Here is a 21,857-nt window from a genome sequence, read left to right as displayed (position 1 = left end):
CCTTGCTGCAGATATTGCTGGGTTAAAGGGACATTAAACAGCAACAATGACTCAGTTTTTATTAATAAACTGCACTCTGAGAACTATAATTCCATAAGGTTCACTGTTGTAAGTTCATTATTAGCGGAGAAAATGAAGGTTGAAGTTTTATTTTTGAATTTCACTACCTCACGAGCGAAGATTTGTCACTGAAATTTTCGCGCTTGACATAGCAAGTTTAAAAATGTGTTTTTCGTATTTTAGCGATATTGGCTCAATGAAATTTACCAAAACTTCTTTAACTAGGTCAACAGCACCCACAGAGGACAATGTGCTTCATTTTGTCAAGTAGAAGCTTTATGGAAGATATTTATAAGCAGAGATATCCTGACCACTATAGTTTTAATTATTTCAATACTACTACCATTTCGTCCAAAGTAAGGCTGCTTTTTTATGAGACTTTACTCATGTTTTCAAGAAGATTACCTCTAGGCCGTTTGCCTTTTCCTTTGGCAGCTGTAGCATCATTCTCTGAGCCAGAATTGTTTGCATCACCATCTTGAGACTCCAGGTAGCCGTCGGGATACTATAAAGCAGACATATTTAGAATAAAAAAGTATAAAAATGCAGGCACATAAAAATAAGAAGAAATGAATATAAACAAGGTTGTGAAATATTTCTAAGCAAATCCTACAATTCAGTTGTGGAACTGTAAAAATTGTGCAACAGTATGACAGGAAAAACAGAATGTACACAATGATCAGTTACTTACTTTACATGCAAATATCTTGACAAATTCAAGTATATCAATCCTACGGCAGCACCACCAGGTCTGCATCAATTTAGTAGCATTATACATAATCAATATTTATTGATTACTTTATTACAATGTTACTGTATGGCGTCAACAGTACTGGATTGCTTCAGAAGCTCCACATTTTAAACACAAAGATACAGACGATTGTTACATTTAGCCGGTTCACTCATTTGAATAATAAAGCACTAAACATCAACCTAACATTTGACTGGTTACAGCAAGTGTACCTTTAAATGCGAACCATTATTCAGTGAACTGCAGGCACTCTGGCCATTTCTTTCTTTTTTTCTTCTCTGTCTGTGTGTGTGCTCTCGTGATCATCTCTGATATTTGACACCATAGGTCGGGGCCAAAAATTTAGAGCTCACTCACTCATTCGTGAAACACATCTCGCCCTTAGGGCTCATTCGGACTCTCACTCACTCGAACTACAACTGACTAAAATTTTCTTCAATCGGACTCAGACTCGCCAAACTAAAAATCACTTGGACTCACTCAGACTCACAGCTCTGAGTCTGAATGACTCTGAATGAGTCGACTCATCACTCTGTTAGCGAACTATTAGCTGTTTTGTCTGATGTGTCAATGCTTTTTAGCACCTATATCTCGCACAATCGGTGCTTTGCTTGGTGCTCTTGATCTCATATCTTTTACAAGGTTTTTAGAAGTGGACTTGTCAGTCTGTTAGTGGACTATTAACTGTTTTGTCTGAAGTGTCAATGCTTTTTAGTACCAATATCTCGCATAATCGGTGCTTTGCTTGGCGCTTTTGATCTGGTTTTTTTTACAAGGCTTCTACAAGTCGACTCATCAGTCTGTTAGCGAACTACAGTCGAACCCCGCTACATCTAAACTGAAGGGGGTGTGGAAAAAATTCCATTAAAGTGAAAATTTCGTTGTAGTGAAATAAAAAAAATATAGCCGATCTGAACTAGCAAAACAAAGAAACATTTATTCTCAAAATTCAAAAAGTGTCCGCTACTTTTTATTCTATCCCAGCAGCGTCACGGCGCGATTCTCACCCACGCATATCGAGGTCATGGTGAAAAGCACGCTGAAACAGTGACTATAACCGCTTTCGTGAACGAGCCAAACAGAATTGCATTAACACGTTAACACCAGCAGCTGTCAGCCGTGAAAACGCCGACATGGCAGCAGGGTATCGTGAAGCGGTGACTTTTGCCTTATTTTATGCCATTCTTATCATCCATCACACGCGGCTAGCTGATTTTGTTGATAATGTGGACGAACAGCTGCTCTGATTAGTTACCACATTCTCCAAGTGCGAACAAAATGATAAGCATTGGAATGGGAAAAGGCATCGTTCCACAAATGCACCCAGCAGCTGCGTGAAGGAAACCATGAACTAAGCAACTAAGCTTTAGCTTCGAATCGTCTGCGGCTATACAGTAAACCAATTTTTAACATTTTGATGCATTTCTAGAAACTGAAAATACGTCGACGAAGTCTAAAATACGCGCTGGCTCCACCAGAAACCACTGCTGTTAATCAAGGATAGGCGCCACCATTCCTCGATAGTGATGGCAATGCGGCTGCCCTTCTTTTGGCAAAGCAGGGCAGCCTCGTAGCCATCGCTATTGAGCAACGGCAGCGCCTATCCTTTATTAACAGCGGTGGTTTCTCATGGTGTCAACGCATGTTTTAGACTTCGTCCACGTATTTTCAGGTTCTGAAAATGCATCAAAATGTTAAATATTGGGTTTACTGTATAGCAATAAATATCGGAGCCTGGAATCGCATTGTGAAATTTCGTTGAAGCGGGATGGCAGAAGAAAAAGTGTTCGCTGTGGCGACAATATTTATGCATTGACTCCTATGGACTGCTGACGGGGAACCGTGAATTTTTCGTTGTAGCAGGAACTTCGTTATAGCGGCATTCGTTATAGTGGGGTTCAACTGTATTAGCTGTTTTGCCTCAGGTGTCAATGCTTTTTAGCACCGATATCTCGCATAATCGGTGCTTTGCTTGGTGCTCTTGATCTCGTTTCATTTACAAGTCGACCCATCATACTGTTAGCAGATTATTAACTGTTTTGTCTGAGGTGTCAATGCTTTTAGCACTGATATCGTGCATAATCGGTGCTTTGCTTTTTGATTTTAATCCCGTATCTTTTACAAGGCTTTTACAAGTCGACTCGTCAGTCTGTTAGTGGACTACTACCTGTTTCTTTCTGAAGTGTCAATGCTTTTTAGCACCGATATCTTGCATAATCAGGGCTTTGGTTGGGGCTTCTGATAATTTAAATTTTTTTATGTGTGGGGTTTAATGTCCCCAAACCACCATATGGTTATGAGAGATGCCGTAGTGGAGGGTTCCGGAAATTTAGACCACCTGGAGTTCTTTAATGTGCACCCAAATCTGAGCACACGTGCCTACAGCATTTTCACCTCTATGCTTGGCGCTTTAGATCTTGTATCTTTTATAAGGTGTTCATTTGAAAGAAAATGGCAGGAAAGCTCAATAAACCTCCCCCCACCTCCGCAACTTACGCATCTATTCAATTGATATTGAATACTGCACCGATGTGTGAGTAGAAATAAGTAAGCATGAGCCAACATAAGGATGATAATAATGCTGAAGCTGAGATGTGACGAGAGGTTGGCAAAGCAATGTAGAGCTCACTCAGGCACATTCATGAAACACACCTCATGTTTAGAGTTCACTCGGACTCGCACTCACCAATGTTTTCCTCATTCGGACTCACTTGAACTCAGACTCGCTAAAGCTTTCCTGAATCGCACTCAGACTCACCAAACTATTACTCACACGGACTCGCTCAGAATCAAGGCTCCATCTGAGTCTGGATGAGTCTGAATTAGTTGTCTCATGAGTGAGTTTGCTGACCTATGCCTGACACACACCAACATATGCACGGAAGGGCGTTAGTGCATGATAAACACGATCCAGGTCATTAGTGTACGTTTAACATAATCAACATGATTAGCATGAGATACTTGTTGCATGCGTCATAAAACCCTTTCCTTCAGTCATGTGTTGTACATGCCCGCATTCCACGGCCCAAGAAATGTGGGTATGAGCTACAGGTGACTGACAGTTTGTATCAAATGACGAATGTCAACAATATACTTTGAAAAACCTTAACACAATTGTGTTATGGAGCTTGTATCGCAGGCAGGGCAAGTGTTGGCGGGATCGTCAGTGAGGGGAAAATTGGAGGAACGGAAAGACAGTAAATCACGGTGAGAGCCAGAATCTAACTCAGACATTCTATGGGGAGTTCTACCCCAGAGTATTCTACCCCAGTATTCTACCCCAGTATTCTACCCCAGTACCCAAGTATTCTACCCCAGAGCTGCAGCAGTGCTTGAAACTGCTTATGAGAAAGAATCTGTAAGGGTCTTATATAGCGATAATATTAACTGGTTAACTGTAGTTTCAGTGCTTGCTATCGACTTTTGCAACAATGTAAGGAACATTACATATTAACTTCTATAACTTGACATATTGACCAACCCAAATGAATACAACAGAAACTGTTTCTTACTGTATATGCAGATCACACAGTAACGTGCATCGAATTTCGATAAAATAGATATCTGACATGAGTACCAACGTTACTTCGTACGATCCCTTTGGGCGTCACTGAAGTTGATGTGCCTGGTAAGCCCCCGATCATTGTTGTAGCCACATGGGTGAAAAGGGGAAGGGCCCCATAGGTTTTTTCGACCTTCAAATGGTCGTGTCCTCCAATATGCACTTTGCTCAAATAGTTAATGCCTTCAGCAAGTGGTTCCTCGCCCTCCAAAAAAAAATTTATCCCCACAGGCATGCCCACCTCATACACATAACTACCCAAAATGCACAAAAACGTCGGTCCGACTGGCAACGGTTAACTCAAAGCAATAAAAAAAGAAAAAAAATGGAAGAGAAGAGCTATATAGGCCACTACTTGCCTAGTGCTTTGCATGACATCAACTCCCAGAATGAGTCGGCGTGGGTCTGCTGTATTTTTTAACAGTGGAAACTGCTTAACAGGTTGCATGTTGCAACATTATGCTTGATTTGGTGCGTTCATAGTTTGGTAGCTGACATTTCACACCGGCAATGATTAGACGCAAGAATATTAGTGAATGGCTGGAGCAAAAACAAGCGTGTGACAGCATTATGTCCATTGCCACAAATTTAAAAAACTTTGGGGAATTATTGCGTACTCGTGAAGAAATTCATTCTCCGGGATACATGTGGAAACTAACCTGCATGCAAAGACCTAGTTTCTCAGCAGCTAACTTGCCAGCTGCTGTCCAAGGAGCGGGACTCTTGTCATCTCTTCGAAGCAAGTAGCGCCACACAAGGAAACCAGACTTGCCCTTTTCAGGCCAGTACTTCACCAGCTAAAATCAAAGAATCAAATGAAGGGGGATGTAAAACATTCAAAACAACCAGATTTTGTAACACACACAGCAAGAGACTCAAGAATGGGCGGGTGCCTATGTATCATGACCATGTTTGCATAGCACTTCTGCATGGACAGAAGTGCTATGCAAACATGGTCATGATCCTCTGACACTAGTAAGTATGATCCCTACGACACCTCTGACAATATGATCCTCTGACACTATGCGACAAAAAAAAAAAAAAAAAAGAGGAAAAGACAGCTAACATAGCAGAAGACATGTTACAGAAGAACACTTTTATTGACCCCAGAGTCGTGTATAAGAAGAGGTAGTCTGCCAGGCCATGCCTGTCAGCCGGGCTCACAATAAAAGTATAACAGAGTACAGTTACACGAATACAGATACTGGATTTTTAATCTTCTTTTTTCACTTTAGGGATCCTGACGCTCTGCCAAGACTTACATTCAATGCTTCGGTGATATGACGATAATATTATGATTAATGTCCCAGCACACTGAAACTTACAAGGCAAGCACATTGCTCAAATCGCAAGTGAACACTCCAAATTACAAAAAAAAAAAAATGTGTACTTTTCGCTCGCTGAGAAGTTTGAAGTGTAAACTTCACTTTCACAATAGCAGCTTCTCAAATAGGCTGTCATTTAGACTGTGTCAGCTCGGCCTCAACACAAGACTCATGAGGTCCAAAATTTTTCCACCTCAGAAGAATTCCAGATATGGCCCCTACCATGAGAAACAGCAACTTTCACCAGCAGAGAATGCGAATTATTGCTTCAGTGATTGTACTGTTAGCGGTGTTGAGCATTTTACCATATGGGCCATTCTGAGCACGTGAGAAATCCTTCACCACCCTCACTGTGTCGCCAAGCCAGAGTCACCAAGCCAGAACTTGGACTCGGAAAAACTTCTTATATCCCTCTCGGAAACACGTCAGCTCATTTTAAACAAAAAAGTAACGATATAGCTCTGTCCTGCACTGTATCGCAATATAATCGATACATTGTGAAAGTATTTCACTACCGAGATACAAATACATTTTGCAAATGCATCTCATTACAATAATACAGACACTCAGAAGAATCTCTAAGGTACTATCGCAATACTGCTCAGCACTGCCTACCAGCCACCTCCCCAGCTCTACTTGTGGTCTGTCGCTGGACCCTGGGTTGTTGAACAAAGCATTTTTTTTACCACACCACAAGTGAGGGAGCAACCAGAAGATTAGCTGGTGGAGGGTCTTCCTTGCAGTTCCACATGATGTTATGGAGGGTGGCTATTTTCTTGCATAATGAGAAATTGGTACCAATGAGGCCAGGGTAGATACTATATGAGTAAACATATGGGAAGGGGAAAGAACGTGTCTGACTCATTGACGCATGTAGTTCACAATTGCCTTAGCCAGTCAGTGCGTTATAAACAGTCTATAAATATAATTTTTGTTTTCTATGCAATGTTATAGAAGTGTGGTGACAGCTCCATAAAACCCCATATGAAGGCTTTTAACAAGTCCTTTTAAACTGTTAATTGTCACAATATAGTATTGCACTTTTACCCTGCATGATTCAATTGCTATTAGCTGGTAAATGAACATCATACACATATCAGTACGAGATACACCCATGCCTACAATAAATTTGACAGGTAGAAGGTAGAGTAAGAGAAATACTTAAATCTTTTTTATTATTCCATAAAAAACCTTTTATGAAATGGTTAGCTCCTCCTTTGCGCCACTTCAAAGCCAGAAAACTAATATTTCATAACCAATATTAAATGACACACCTTGTATATTCCATCGTAGCGGTAGCCATCTTCAGGACAATATTTGGAATGCTTTCGACCTTTAAAGCTCCTTATCACTCGTACAGGCTTCCCATCTCGCCAGTTCTTTGCTTCGGCACCATTTTTAGCATTTATTGGTGCCGCACAGTTTCGCGCAAGAGACCTAGAAGACAACAAGCACCTTGACTACACCATACTTAAAAACTACGTTTGTTATAACAAGACTGATTGTTGGCCATGTTTGTTATGTCAACCTACACAATACTGTCTCATTATGTAAAATTCATTGCCCATAAAAAAAAGACTATTTCTAACAAAACGAGATACAAACATGTAGTTAAGATACTGTGAGCCTTATCAGCAATCACTGGAGGAAGGCCATAGACAGTTTATTAATACAGTGTAATATAACACAATTACATAAGTATAAAAATCTAAATAGTATAGACATGAATTAATCCATTCATTCAAAGTATAAAAATCTAAATAGGATAGACATGAATTAATCCATTCATTCAAATACATAGTATACTACAGTCGAATCTCATTAATTCGAACACGCTTGATTCGAACTTACAATGGAGTCCCATCAAAGCTATGTGTATTCCAATGGGCAAAAACACCCTCTAATTCCAATATTTGCTCTCTCTCAAATGCCGATCTGCGATGCGCCTGTGCCCCGCTTCTCCCTTTTCTGTCCCTGCCACATAAAGAACCTTCTCCTTTCAATGCCGCACAAAAGAGAGAGAGGAAAAAGAAAACTAACGGAGAGTTGGCTCTCTCTCACACACTGGTGCCACACTTTCCCGTCCCGGTCACATAGACCCTTCTCCTTTTAACGCAAAAAAAAAAAAAAAAAAAAAAAGCTGCCGTGGAGCGTTGGGTCTCTCTCAGATGCCCATCTGCTTTTCTCCGCATAAAGACGCTCATCCTTTCTCGTCACGTGCTGGCCACGTTGTGGCTGCGTAGAGGTCACGCAATCGTTGGTGTCCTCGTCCAAGCGTAGGCGTTGGACATTGCCGCGCGCAACATCTTTTGCCAGGAGAATGCTGAAGCCGAAGTAGAAATGCTTTGCAAGCTGCGTGCCAAATTGACTCGCTGCAAGGAAAACGTGTGCAGACGTGCATCACCGATTACTTCAAGTAATGACGGATGTCTTGTGATTTGTGAATGAATGTAAGTCTTCTGAAACTTCCCCCTTGTGTGTTAGCTCAATGCACATGCGCCACTGCATGGTGAGCCCTCCATTCATACAGCTTTCATTAATTCGAACTTCTTTTAATCTGAACAAATTTTAGGGCTCTTTCGAGTTCGAATTATCGAGATTCGGCTGTACTAAAAACACTATTATTAGCAGGAAGTCACACAAATTGTGCAAAATTCAACTATTAGCAATCAGTAGTGAGTTTTATATCTTTGTTTTTGGTGTTTTGTTATTTCTCAGCCTTGGAACGTTCAATTTTGATCAGATCATTTCTGTTGGGTTTTGTGAAATGTTAGATTTAGAAATGTAAAAGGCTGAAAGCCGATATTTTAGCAAGTCATATATGTTTTGAAAACATGAATAAGAAGAGCGCACTTCTTCAGTCATTCAAGTGGATACATGAAACCTTCATCGCATTTGTTCTAGGAAGTCATAATCATTAGAATACCCTTCTTGCTTTCCTTGACAAGTAATCCAATGGCCCTTAGCACAGCAATACCTGTGCTGCCAGTTCGATAAAAATGTGATGAAATAATTAGGCATGTATGCGAAATTCGACCACTTTGAATATTCACACGAATGTTACCATATTAACATTTACTTAAGTTTGACATGAATATAAATGACTCGAATTTTCAAAGTATTAAAAAATAACCAATTGGTGTATATTGAATGACATGTAACCCCTTGTAAAGGTCATTTCACTGCAGCATGGAAATGCTATGCCGTGAAAAACACCTAAAAAAAGTGTCACGAAGCCCCTTTCAATATTTAATGAACCTACAACCTTCACATCGATTCATTAATGAAAAGTTTAAAAGTGTGTGATACAAGCTTATAAGCTCTAAGTACAGTAAGTTTTAAAACACAATAAATTTTACTGGTTATCACTTGCATGCTACCGCTACTGTAATTTCCTTTCACTTCACTTCGATCCCAAAAGTGAAATTCGCACAATCCTTCTTCCAATTAAAAAAATATATATTATGCAGGTTGGTTGGATCATGACAAATGTGCTCATTGTTCTTAGTAAATGATGGTACTATCCAAGCTATTCAGTTCGTGATATATTGGACCAGATCACTATTCCCTTCGTATCTGCTAGGAGCCTCAAATATACCATTAGCGCATCCCTACAAATAATGTTTTCCTTAATACAGTAGAGTCCAGCAGTTAACAGCTCTGGGTGCTAAGTTTTCCGGCTGCATTAATTTTCGGCCTGTCCCAGCATAGTTACGCCGCAACTGTAGTACTGTTCCCATAAGATACATTACAAAAGGCATGCTGAGCTGCCCGGAGCGGCCGTGGAGAGTGGCTATCTTGAGTTGTAACGCACTTTCACCCGACTTGAACACAAAATTAGCAGTCACTGTGAAGTGTTTTCTATTACTACCAGCAAAAGTATAGACCTTAAGATATGTATTTGGTTTTTACATGGCATCACAGACTACATTGAAACATTAGATTGATGCCATGACTTGGTTTAGAAAAAGTTGTTTTTCAAAATGGTAAAGCCTCCTCGAATATCCACTTGGCTATGCCACAGTCCTTCGATGCTTTACTGGCCATGAAACTCCACCCGTAGTTTCCTACAGGGACAGAAGCCGCCACTACTGTCATTGCAGTCAATGCAGGGGCACCCGTGCATGCGCATCGCTCTCGGCTGAATGCTCTGCCGCTTCGAGGGAATGCTTTATCTTGCACCAAACCGTGATAATTTAACTACCTCTCATACTTCCCCTGACATACAATGTGATATTTGCGTATGCACGTGAAAAACTTACTTTCGCACATTTATTAAAGATATCAAGGCTTTGATGGGTCCGGTCGAGTTGAATGCAATATTTGTTGCATTTTTTGTTCCAGTGTGGCTCCTTGCCTAAGGCAGTGGAGCACGAGAATATTTACTCAGGCACATGATATCTACTTAAACTTTTGACAATGCAAAAGCCTTATAAACACCCCTACTCGGCAAACAGTTTTCAAGCAAGAGTTGAGCCAGTGCTGATCATGCCTATGCCACAGTACATGACCACATTACAAAAAAGAAAAAATTCCCCATTCCTATGTTTACAGTTCATAAAAGCTAACTGCACTCCGCTGCCGCTTAACAAGCATAGATTTGGCAACACTTAAAATTGGGAATGACGAGGCTTTTGCAATGCAACGTCCATGTGCAGCATCAATACATGCTGATCTCTAGGGTCTACATATAGCCTGGCCTTAACTCGGAGCTTGCAACCACGTTCTATTAATTTCTGATGTGCAACTTCGACAATTAGATGTCACATGGACAATATTGCACGAGATAAAGAGTGTCTCGCTTTACTTTGCACAGCATCGCAAGGGAACTTGGAGATGGTGGCACCTTCGCAAATAAGAACGTGCGTTACTTTTACTGCTTAGATGGACTACGCTTGCACTACGTGATCCAATAATTTTTTTGATGAAGACTGTTTAGAGGATAGACTTGATTAAATTAAACGAAACGATGTTTCTCTAATCTAGAGAAAATAAGCACATATATTCACAAGCAGAGCTCTGCTGCGCTTTCGATTGATTCATAACATGGAAAACGCAACATAGACAAAATGCTCAAAAACGAGTCCAGCTGAGGAAACACTAACGCCCACCGAGTCCATACCTTTATATACTGTATATAATTGCTTGTTTCAATGCATATTACCACGTTCCTTTCCTCAAGTTTTGTTATCGTCCCATTATACTATGTTCAGCACAAACTTCGCTTAAAGGGACACTTAAAGGCATGTATTAAGTCGACGTTGATTGTTGAAATAGCAGTCCAGAAACCTCGTAGAGTTACTTTTGTGCCAAGGAAGGACCCGTTTTGAAATAAAATCACGTTTTAGAGGTTCGAATCGGGTTAGCATCCTTCAAATTACCCGCCTTAAGAAGCGGACCGACCGGACTGACTCACGTCACAGTTGCCATGCACAGCATTGCCTGGCTTTACTGCGCTAGTAGCAGTAGACCGGAAGCAGTGGCAGCCACATCGGCAACAAGGGCCATTGATCAATTTCCCGCCATTGGCTCCGAGATTGCAGACGCTTATTGCTTCAACTGCACCCCACTAGATGGCACCACCCATCCAGTGTAACTAGGCACAAATTGACTTTTTAAACCACTCGTGCCATTCCCTATAGTAACGTCCGGCGGTTCCTTTTTTTATTAATCAAACAGAAACAAACAAGCAGCATTTCATTTCATCTCTTAATGCACGGAAGGTTCTTTATTTAGTGCAGCCAGATAGATTACTAGTGAATAATTATAGGTCGTCCGTCTGATATCATCGGGAGCATTTTAAGAATGTCCTACTGCGGCGCATGTGTTCTTGTGCATTTACCTTAATTTCTCGGTAAGTAGGGCACTGTTGTTAATAATATTGTCGTTTTAGATGTCATACATTGAGCTTCATTGAGCTTTCACTCTGACGTAAATCGTTATTTGACATTAGTGTCCCTTTAAGATGTACGAGGAACTTCGAGCCTGTAGTAGATCGTTTTGTTAAGATGACACCCACTACTTGAGCATTACAGCATATTCTGGAATCTACATCACCGCTAGCGATAACACTAGAATATTCAATGGCAAGGGTATAAATGCCGACACGCTTCCACTTGTCAGTTGATCGATGGCCGACGCTTTGCTCGCTGCTATCAGTGCCAGTGTCTTGCTGTATTCTGACTTTCCGTTTACGTGGCCACAAGTTCGGTTGAAATAAAGAGTTTATTATTCGTCCTGCAGTCTGCTTTCTTCGTCTACTTCACGACCCCGCGACATCTGGTGGAGGTGCTGTTTCTTCCATGTACTGAACCCATACGCCACCGTCAAACTGTGAACCCGGCCCACGCTGTTAAGAAGACACTGAAGCCAGCCACAAGCAGCAAATACGAGCTTTTACCAGACAAAACTTAGAAGACCAAGACGTTGACGTCGATGACGGTGACAATGACAGAACCTGTGCCACCTGCACCACTCCCGCTCTGGCAACCCAAAGAGTCGCCAACTTTCCGCGGTTCGCCACTGAATGACCCTGAAAGCTGGATTGAAAGGTTCGACCGGTTCGCCGCCTTCAATGACTGGACCGACGATGACAAGCTCCAGCATGTGTATTTCGCCTTAGAAGATGCAGTAAGGACCTGGTTTGAAAATCATGGGACGTCCTTCATGCCAGGTTCCTCACCACTTTCGTAAGTGTGGTGCGTAAAGAAAAGGCTGCAGCTCTCCTCGAAACTCGTATGCAGATGCCAAATGAAAACGTGGCGCTATTCAGGAAAGATATGATTAAACTCTTCCACCACGCTGACTCCGACATGTCCGAAGAGAAGAAGTTCCATCTGCTCATGCGAGGACTTAAGCAAGAACTCTTCGCCGGGCTGATCAGGAACCTGCCAAAAACGGTCGCCGAATTCATTTCGGAAGCATCTACGATAGAGAAGACGTTCGAGATGCGCATGCGACAATACAACCGCAGCTTTTCGGCTGCAAATTATGCTCACATCCAAGCACTGGGAACCACTGACCTGCATGAGATGATTTGAGCAATCGTACAAGAGGAGCTGCGGAAATTGCTACCTTTAGCGCAGCCTTAAGTAGACTCCATCGTGGACGTCGTGCGCCAGGAGATCCAGCAATCGCTGGCGTTCCTCAGCCTCCAGAGCCGCAGCTGTAAGTCATGAGCTATGCTGCTGCAGCCCGACGTGATGCCTCTTCTCCACGCCCACGCGAGACGCGGCCCCGTCGCACTTCCGTCGCCGGACGCCACCTACATCCTACCATTCGCCAGTGGGCCAGGGCAGCGCGCCCAGGAAAACCGACATTTGGCGTGCGCCTGACAACTGCCCGCTCTGCTACCACTGCGGCAAGGCAGGGCACACCTACCACCATTGCCAGTACTGACGAATGGGTCTACGGGGCTTCGACATCAACACACCGTGCCCACAATGAGGTGAACGACCGCATAACATCACCGACTACCTCGCGGGAGCACAGTCGGCACCCCGACGACCCTATCATTCACTGTCGCCAGGCCGCTACACCTCACCGTACCGCGGGCCATACACTGGCCCTGTTCGGGGCTGATGTCCGAGCCCTTACTCGGAAAACTAAGGGCAGCAACCCATAGAGGCGCGGTTGCTGTACGACGAACTGCCGAAGAGCCTCCGCCGCCGCCGCCACGAAATTTAAAGCACCTGCCGCAAGACGAAAAAGGTCTTTACATAGAACCTTTGCAGCCTAAAGAAGACGTCACGACGCAACGTGGAAGCAGCGGAGCAAATAGACGTAGCCGTGATCTGACGCCACGACCCAACCGCAACGCACAACAAACTAGCGACCTTGACGTAACATTGTACGGCCACCTTGTCACTGCCCTCGTCGATACTGGAGTCGACTATTTCATTGTCAGTGGCTTTTTCGCAATGAAGTTGAAAAAAGTGCAGGCTGTATGGCAAGACCCCGAAATCCGGATCACTGGAGATCACTTAATAACGCCGACTAGAGCCTGTACAGCAAGAGTCACCATCAATAATCTGACTTACCCTGCGAGCTTCGCAATCTTACAAAATTGTTCCAGGGATGTGATACTTGTAATTGACTTTCTAAGTCAACACGGCACTGTCATTAACCTGAGGTCTGAGTGTATCACACCAACCTCAGAAAACACTCTGCCGACCCCTACAACGCCCAGGAATCAGGCATTGAATGTGCTAGAAGAGCAGGTCACCGTGCCGCCTTTTTCCAGCGTCGTTTCCGTTGGCGCCGAAAAAGCCATGCAAAAATTGAATTTTTGAACCACTCACGCCATTCTCCATAGTAACGTCCGGCAGTTCTTTTTTCAAGAATCAAACAGAAACGAACAAGCAGCATTTTATTGCTTCTCTTGATGCATGGAAGGTTCTTTATTTAGTGCAGTTAGATCAATGACTAGTGATTAATTGTAGGCGGTCCGTCTGATGCCATCGGAACCATTTAGAAAACGTCCTACTGCGGCGCTTGTGTTTTTGCGCATTTACCTTAATTTCTCGGTAAGTAGGGCCCTGTTGTTGATAATATGGTCGTTTAAGATATTGTCGTACATTGAGCTTTCACTCTAACGTAAATTGTTATTTGACTTTAGTGTCCCTTTAAGCTTAAAATATGTTATACTGCCTTATATGCTCTAAGTAGAGTGAATTTTCAAACATACCATATTTTACACAGGTTATCACTAGCATTCTATTGAAAGTCAAATTTTCCTACAGTTGAACCCATCTATAATGAACTCGAAAGTGCCACAATAAGTGCTCGTTATAGGAGTAGCTCGTCGTGTAAGCTCTCACCCTTAAAAGTGCATTAAGTGACAAAACCTTTTTCTCTGTAGATATTTATTAAAATGTGCAGAAACTCCTCCAGTAACAAGTTAGGCCATTTAGTACGTAATGCAACGCCCGCTTTGTGCTCATGACTGAATTAAACAATGAAATGAATTGATGATTAATATGTAAGGTTTAACATCCCAAAACCACGATATGAGATTCAACTGTAGATGAGTTCGACTGTACTATGCAATGTTGCTTCCACTTCCTTTTCAACCGAAAATAATGACACGTGCATGTGCCTCGTTTCAATTTTTAAAAAATGATTTGCAGGTTCATTAGGTAATAACAAGTATGCTCATTTTTCTTTATTATGTGATATACAGTCGAGCCCGCTTATAACGAACCTGAGCATGACGCGGCATCCGTTTGCTGTATCCCGGAGTTCGTAGTAAATGAAACACAGCTTTGAAAAAAAGTTGCGAGTGAAAACACAAACTTTTTATGCCCCAAAAAGTCCGTGATGCACGCGTTTCAAAGAACAGAAGTGATAAGGGTGGTCTCGAGTTCATTTATAACGGCAGGGTGCTCGTTCGCCGAGGCCCGTGGGATAAGCTGCATGAGGCACTGGCTCCAAAGTTTCGTCGTTCTCGCTATCCGATTCCTCCAAATCGCTCTCACCACATACTTCATTCACAATGCCCCAATTCATGCATGGCTCTGCAGTGTCGGTATCATCATCGCAACAGATGTCCCACCAGCTCTCCCAGGTCGGAGTCGACGACGCGCTGCCACAAATTGCCGCCGCAGTTCGGAAGCTTCAGGCTCGGCATCGGGCTCGACGTCGACGAAGTCGGCCTCGCGAAAACAGTTTCGCGAGCATGTAGCCGTCACCACCACCGACGAAATGTTCACCATCTCCACAGCTGAATACCGGGACACCCGAAGTGGCAAGTTGGCTGCCAGGTGGTCAACAGCTATGAGCAAGCCCTCCGCAACGCGGCACCTAACGCGCGGATTACACTCAAGCCAAGTGGTCACACTTTCGACGTTTTGTTGAGCGGCACGAAAAAGCGTGCTAGTCCTCTCGTCGGCCATCATGACCACAAAAGCACACCAAGAGCGAGCAAGACGCACACATGCGACACACATGCCAGAGCGCATGGAACAGCTCTGGGCCCAAAACTAATTCGTGCCAGCGTGGTAGGCGTCGCAGAGCGGTGGAGACGGGCGAAGGGGTTGTGATCAAGAGAGGGGAGCAGACTTGCGAGAGAAGGGCAAGGAGTTGCGATAAAGAGAGGGGAGGATGTGGTGGGAGGGCAACCTTGAAAACCAAATCACACGGGAAGGAGGCAGGTTGGGTAGCTTGCTTGAAAGCTCCGCGAAACTCGCACGTAGAAAAACTTGGAAAGAGTGCATGGCTGCCTGAATCGGTGCGCGCGACGGTGTTCGAAAAATCGGCGACCGTTGTCGCAAAATCTTATCGTTGCGCCGGCGGGTTTGCGTGGCCTCACGAACTTCGGTATTTCGTTATTCGTTTCGCGCAAATTAACAGCCGTTTTCGCGCTTCCGCGCACCCGCGGAAGGTAGGCTGAGTTGAGTGCGAAGTGAGCGAGAACAAGTCCTAACAACGAAACTAATCGCAGATTATCAGAGTCGGTGGGGTAGCATACGTGCGTGCACTAGGCGCAGACTATCGGATACAGCCGGTGGCCGACGATGTTAGCAAATGGTCTGGTCACTTCAGGCAGGCGACGCCAAGGACAGTACCAGCGATCAAAAACAGGGTAGATGGCTGACCGGTCTTCGAAAGATCGATGGCAGTGTGAAAACACAGGCCTCGTCTGGCGATGCGGGGTGCTCAGACTAGCGGGGGGGACAAAGGATGGAGGGGTGCGTAACAAAAAGCGGTCGGGGAGAGCAGCAACTAGAGGGGCGCGAAGGCAGGGTCGGCGTTTAACAATAAGAATGTATGGGCGCCTCGCCGATGCCTGATCGGTGGTCAAAATTGGTTTCCCGAGAAGTCGGCAGACCGCTGACTTCGTTCGCTGTAACCAATCAGCGGCGTTTGAAGACATTCGTTGTAAGTGCGATTTTGTGCCATTGAACCAATGTATATTTTCACGGTCACGCGGTTATTGTTCGTTTTAAGTGACAGTTCATTTTAAGTGGGGCCGTTATATGTGGGCTCGACTCTATACTATACGAATTCATTAAGGAACTATTAAACCAAACCATTATTCACTTCGAACCTAAAATTTACTATTTCACAAGCCTAGCAAATTTTCAATTTGCTGTTGGCATGTATCAAAGCAGGACTTGCAGGTACCAAATGAGTTCACAAAAGCCAGGGTGCACACCAATATGCGCATAAGTGTACTGGGAGGCATTAAAGGTATTTTGAACATGTGTGTGGTCACTTGACTGTTCGATCGAAATAAAAAATGCATAAATTTGCTTTTTGGCAATGCCCAATTTCTCAGATAATTTTGTGGTACCTAGGGAGTCCAAAAAATTGGGTGTTAATTAATCTTCGGGCAACGAATACTTCGAATACTAGTCAAATTCCAGTATAAATCAAATTGAACAGCACACACAATAAGAAAAATATTTGCAAGTTCAAAGATTCGCACACCGCTACCCAGAACCATTTCCTTTAAGGGAAACGAAATTAAATGAAAGAGAAAGCTTACATGTTCATGCGGGTCAGCTTTTGGTCACAAGATTGCTCTGCAGTGCGCTTGTTTCCAGACAGGTCACGGCCACCACTACCTGTATACAAAAACTGCTCACCATCGTCCTGTAGGACAGACAATACAGACAGTACAATCAGTTCAGACGTTGCAACATATGGCGCAAACATACCAACCCCTTTACGCCATTGCTAAAGGGCATCATAATACCATAAAACACATACCAAATGGCCCTTTCAGTGTTTATGTGCAAGTACTTTGCCAGAGCTACCCACTGACATGCAACTGTTGATGCCATGGTAATACCTCAAAAGCTGAAGCACTGATGGAACTACAGTTGCGGACTGATTTTTCAGACCTGGTGGGGACCGCGAAATAGTAACAAAAGTTTAACAGTATGAAAAAAAAAAATGGTTAAGACATGATAATAAAATTAGTCTGAATAACAGCAACCATGGAAACGCCCCAATAATGCCCTGTGCAATTCTGTGCTTGGAGACGAGCAGATAAGCTCGTATTTGAACTACAGCAACATCGTCAGGGTGTTGGCAATCGCTGGTGCCGACCACTGTGGGTGGCCCAGTTGATGGCACATGGCACCAAGAAAAAAATAAAAAACTTCTGTCGGGTGGGATTTACCGATGCGGGCAGCGTTTCTTTTTTTTTTCCATGCACTGAAATTGCAAGTACATAAGCCTAAAGCATTTCACCTCCATCAAAACGCTACTGCCGCGGCCGTGATCTAACCTGCATGTAGCCAAACACCATAACCACTGATTGCTACTGAGCAATCACAACAGCAGAGAACATGTAACATGCACGACAGCTCGAAAACACTGCACACCACAAGCGGAATGAAAAAAATGGGGGGATGAAAAAAAGTAATAAAAATAAGAGCGTGAGTGACGTATTATTGGCGACGATAAGGCAGACAGTTGCCAGTCAAAGAAGATCGGACACAGCTTCCAAAAGTAGAAGCTTATGTGCACTTACAACCTTGGAGACCAAACAAATAGCCACTAGAAGCTAAACTCGACCACACCAACAGAAAATCCAACATGGCGGCATTCATATTTGTGAGGCATAACTCAAAACAAGCGACTTAGTATGAAAAATAGAACTTTGGGGCAAATTATTCCGAAGAATTTCTTGTGAATACACATTAGTTCAATGAAAACCTTGACGGTGCATTTAATAAGTCTGAAAAATCTGTCAGCGACTGTAATGGCATTTTTAAGAAGCTCAATGGTAACAAAACATAATCAGTCTATACAAGAGTAAAGTTTATCTACTTTAAATCAAGATGGATCTCACACCACTGCAATGCAGCAAAAAACTTCTGCGAGCTCTTTGGAGAGAAAACTAAGCCTTCAACTAATTTTGTGCAAAATAGAAATTAAATTCAGCATAGAGGAACAAAACAAAGGCATGTTGGCGTATCAACTCTTTTACAACGAACCTCGTGCTGTACTTGCCACACAAGTTTGTACCAATATTGCCGATGATGAATTCTAAAAGAACTTGTTGTTGGGCTAGTTGGTAGAGCATTTCGAAAAGTTAATTCGAGCGCGAAAATTTGACACGATCACTCACACACGCACACACCCATGCATCAAACACACACAGTGCCCACTTTCAACTGATTTATTCCTAGCTCGAAGACTTGAATATATACAGGACACATTGTGCGCACACACACCATAGAAGGCCAACAGCATACATTATCAAACGTACAGCTAATCAATGTCATATCAATGACCGGTGTATTAATGAGATATTTAGGGAACACACCCAAAAATTAACAAAAAGAGATGACAAGTATGCGCATCTGGTTGCACATGTCATCTCGTGTGGTTGTGACGCACGATTTTCTGAGACGAAGATTCTAGGCAGAAGCGCAAGTAAAACTGCACGTGAAGTGTTAGAGGCCTTTTTCATTGAAAAAAATAAAGATCACTGTGCAAGTGCCCCTTCAATTTCGTTGTTACCAAGCGAACTTCAGTTTATCGCTCTGAGGCTATGACATTGATTAACTGTACGTTTGATAATGTATGCTGTTGGCCTTCTATGGTGTGTGTGCGCACAATGTGTCCTGTATATATTCAAGTCTTCGAGCTAGGAATAAATCAGTTGGAAGTGGGCGCTGTGTGTGTATTTGATGCATGGGTGTGTACGCGTGTGTGAGTGATCGTGTCAAGTTTTCGCGCTCGAATTAACTTTTCGAAATTTGCCAATGATGAGTCACACTTGTCTGACTCTCAATTTTCCGCTACCTCCACCACCTAATCACAGTCATCAATTGCTTTGCATGCAATATTCAACCCTAGATTGCAGTAGTTGTGTGTGAAAAAATGCATTTTGTGCCTTTTACATGTTTAAGCCTGGCAACAATCATTTCATAATGATGCTTTGGAAGATGAATGTTGGTGGCAGCAATGCTCTAAGAAAAAGAGGTGCTTTTTGGCCCCTCTTTTTCTTGGAGCATTGCCACCATCGTACAAAAAGCAGCGTTAGTGACAACATAGAATTTGTGTCTGACCGCAACTTGGATGTTTTTTTTAACTTGGATAGGGCTTCAGATGACGAAGAGAGATGGCAACGATGCTTCGACACCATATTTTGAAATATACCACACAAAGAGTGACTATTAATTACGAAAGCTCTTGTTAGACGAAGCAAATTTTGTGAAATTTTCAGTATGTTACAGTGCATTGCATAAAATAAATATTTAGACTTTCACCATGTTCTGACTTACTATTCCCATTGCCTGCATTGATGAAAAGCTGCCCTCAAAAGCATTTTTTTATCTTTGTCATAATTTTAAACAGAACTCAACTATGTAATATATTTTCAGAATTAGAACTGCATGAAACAATTATCACTACTTAAAAAAATTGGCAATGTTGATACATCTTGTGGCAGTCAAATTGACGGTTAAAGGGTTAAGTGTTTGTTGTTTTATTCCGACATTTAACAATTTGATATTGTGGTGATTCAGATACAGTTAAACCCCTTTATAGGAGGCATGCTCCAGGCAGCAATTCTTGTCTTTTACACAAGATGTCTCTTATAAGCAGGGTACCTCATATGCATTTTCCTATCACCCGTATTTTACTGTATGAATACTGGTGTGTCTTATACCCATTTGTCTCTCACATCAGTGTCTCTTATAAAGCGGTTCGACTGTATTCCTTTAGTACTGTAAAATGTGAATGAGAGCTTTCACTTGAGGATTAATTTCACTAAGGCCCATATGGATTCCCTAATTGACCTTATACTTGTGCCCTCCTCACCGTTTTTGTGCTCTTCCTGCACAATAAGGGCGCAAAAGCCGCAAGAGGCCAATATATCGTATTTACTCGCATAATCGGCGCACTCGCATAATAGGCACACCCTGAACTTGGCCATGATCAGAAACGATTCTACCCTCCAGAGGTACAGTTGGAACGTGGTCCTCGTACCCTGAAGAAAAAAAGAAGACAAATCGACGAGCAAAAAAAAAAAAAAAAAAAAATCGAAGTGCAACAACCTAACCAACGTGTTTGTCGAAATAAAACTTAGAAAAAAAAAAGCGTTCATGAGCGGAAAAAAAATGACTGTTCCATTAACTACTGATATCCCTCAAATCGCCACGCTTCTTTCACATGTACAATGCCGGGGACTCGATCGCCATCACCACTATCAGAGAAAAAGAAAGAAACGCCATTTTGCAAGTGGTGTGCACATGTTGTGGCCGTGCATTCAACTTTGGTTCCACCATGGAGAAGTACGGAAGCTACATGGCTGGATTTAAACTGAAGACAGTGCAGCACGCGCTGGAGCACCGGGCTGCAAGTAGGCATTTCGATGTTGGAGAAACCAGTATTCGGTACTGGAGGGATCAAGAAAAAAACTTAAGGTGACAAAGAGAACACGACGAGCTTTCCGCGTTGCCAAGACCGGCAGGCATCCGAACGCGGAAGAGCAACTAGTCCGGCATATATGGGAGCTATGACAAGACGGCTGTGCTGTGTCATTGGATATTGTGCAGACTGAGGCGCGCAGAATAGCCCGAGCGCAGCGCATCAAAGGAAAAGAATTCCAAGCCAGCTCCAGATGAACACCTCGTTTCATGCGGCGCCATGACCTCGCACTGCGAAGGCGAACCACCTTGTGCCAGCGCTTGCTCGCAGCATGAGGACAAAGTGGTGAACTTCCACCATTGCGTTATAAAGCTCCGACAGCATAAAGACTTCATTTTGTCCCAGATTGGCAACGCCGATCAGACCCCCCTTTGCTTTGATATGCCGCGGAACACGACAGTGGAGAAGAAAGGTGCACGGAGCGTCGTCAGAGCGTCTGGCGTTAATAAACAACGATGCACTGTAATGCTGGCGGTGACAGCAGATGAATGCAACCTACTGCCTTACGTTATTTTTAACCGTAAGACGCTACCAAAGGCGAATTTCCCTCAACGTCAAAGTCCAGGAAAAAGGCTGGATGAGCCCAGAACTCATGGTGGATTGGGTGAAAACAGTCTGGGTCGGCGGCCGGGTGGTCACAGTTTTTGTGGGCACCTAGTAGACCGCGTACGAGACGAGCTAAAGGAGCTGCACACACATCTGGCAGTGATTCCGCGCGGTCTCACATCGATACTGCAGCCTCTGACTCCAGGTGGTAAGATTAAGAGGT

General features: G+C 43.2%; 1 protein-coding gene across 1 annotated transcript in view; it reads right to left on the bottom strand.

Moving 5' to 3' along the window:
• LOC119177367 (E3 ubiquitin-protein ligase UHRF1-like) overlaps positions 1-21,857 on the bottom strand; it is a 78,871-nt gene that overhangs the window by 8,638 nt on the left and 48,376 nt on the right. The window contains exons 13-16 of the mRNA XM_075878444.1: positions 17,187-17,293; positions 6,973-7,135; positions 5,033-5,170; positions 466-565 (exon numbers count right to left, since the gene is read on the bottom strand). Coding sequence (XP_075734559.1) covers positions 466-565; positions 5,033-5,170; positions 6,973-7,135; positions 17,187-17,293 — 508 coding nt within the window. The remainder of the gene's footprint in view (positions 1-465; positions 566-5,032; positions 5,171-6,972; positions 7,136-17,186; positions 17,294-21,857) is intronic.

Source organism: Rhipicephalus microplus, chromosome X (assembly GCF_043290135.1).
Source record: "Rhipicephalus microplus isolate Deutch F79 chromosome X, USDA_Rmic, whole genome shotgun sequence".
Lineage (NCBI taxonomy): Eukaryota > Metazoa > Arthropoda > Arachnida > Ixodida > Ixodidae > Rhipicephalus > Rhipicephalus microplus.
Note: the sequence above shows the minus strand (reverse complement) of the source record. Positions and strands in the feature narration are given on the sequence as shown.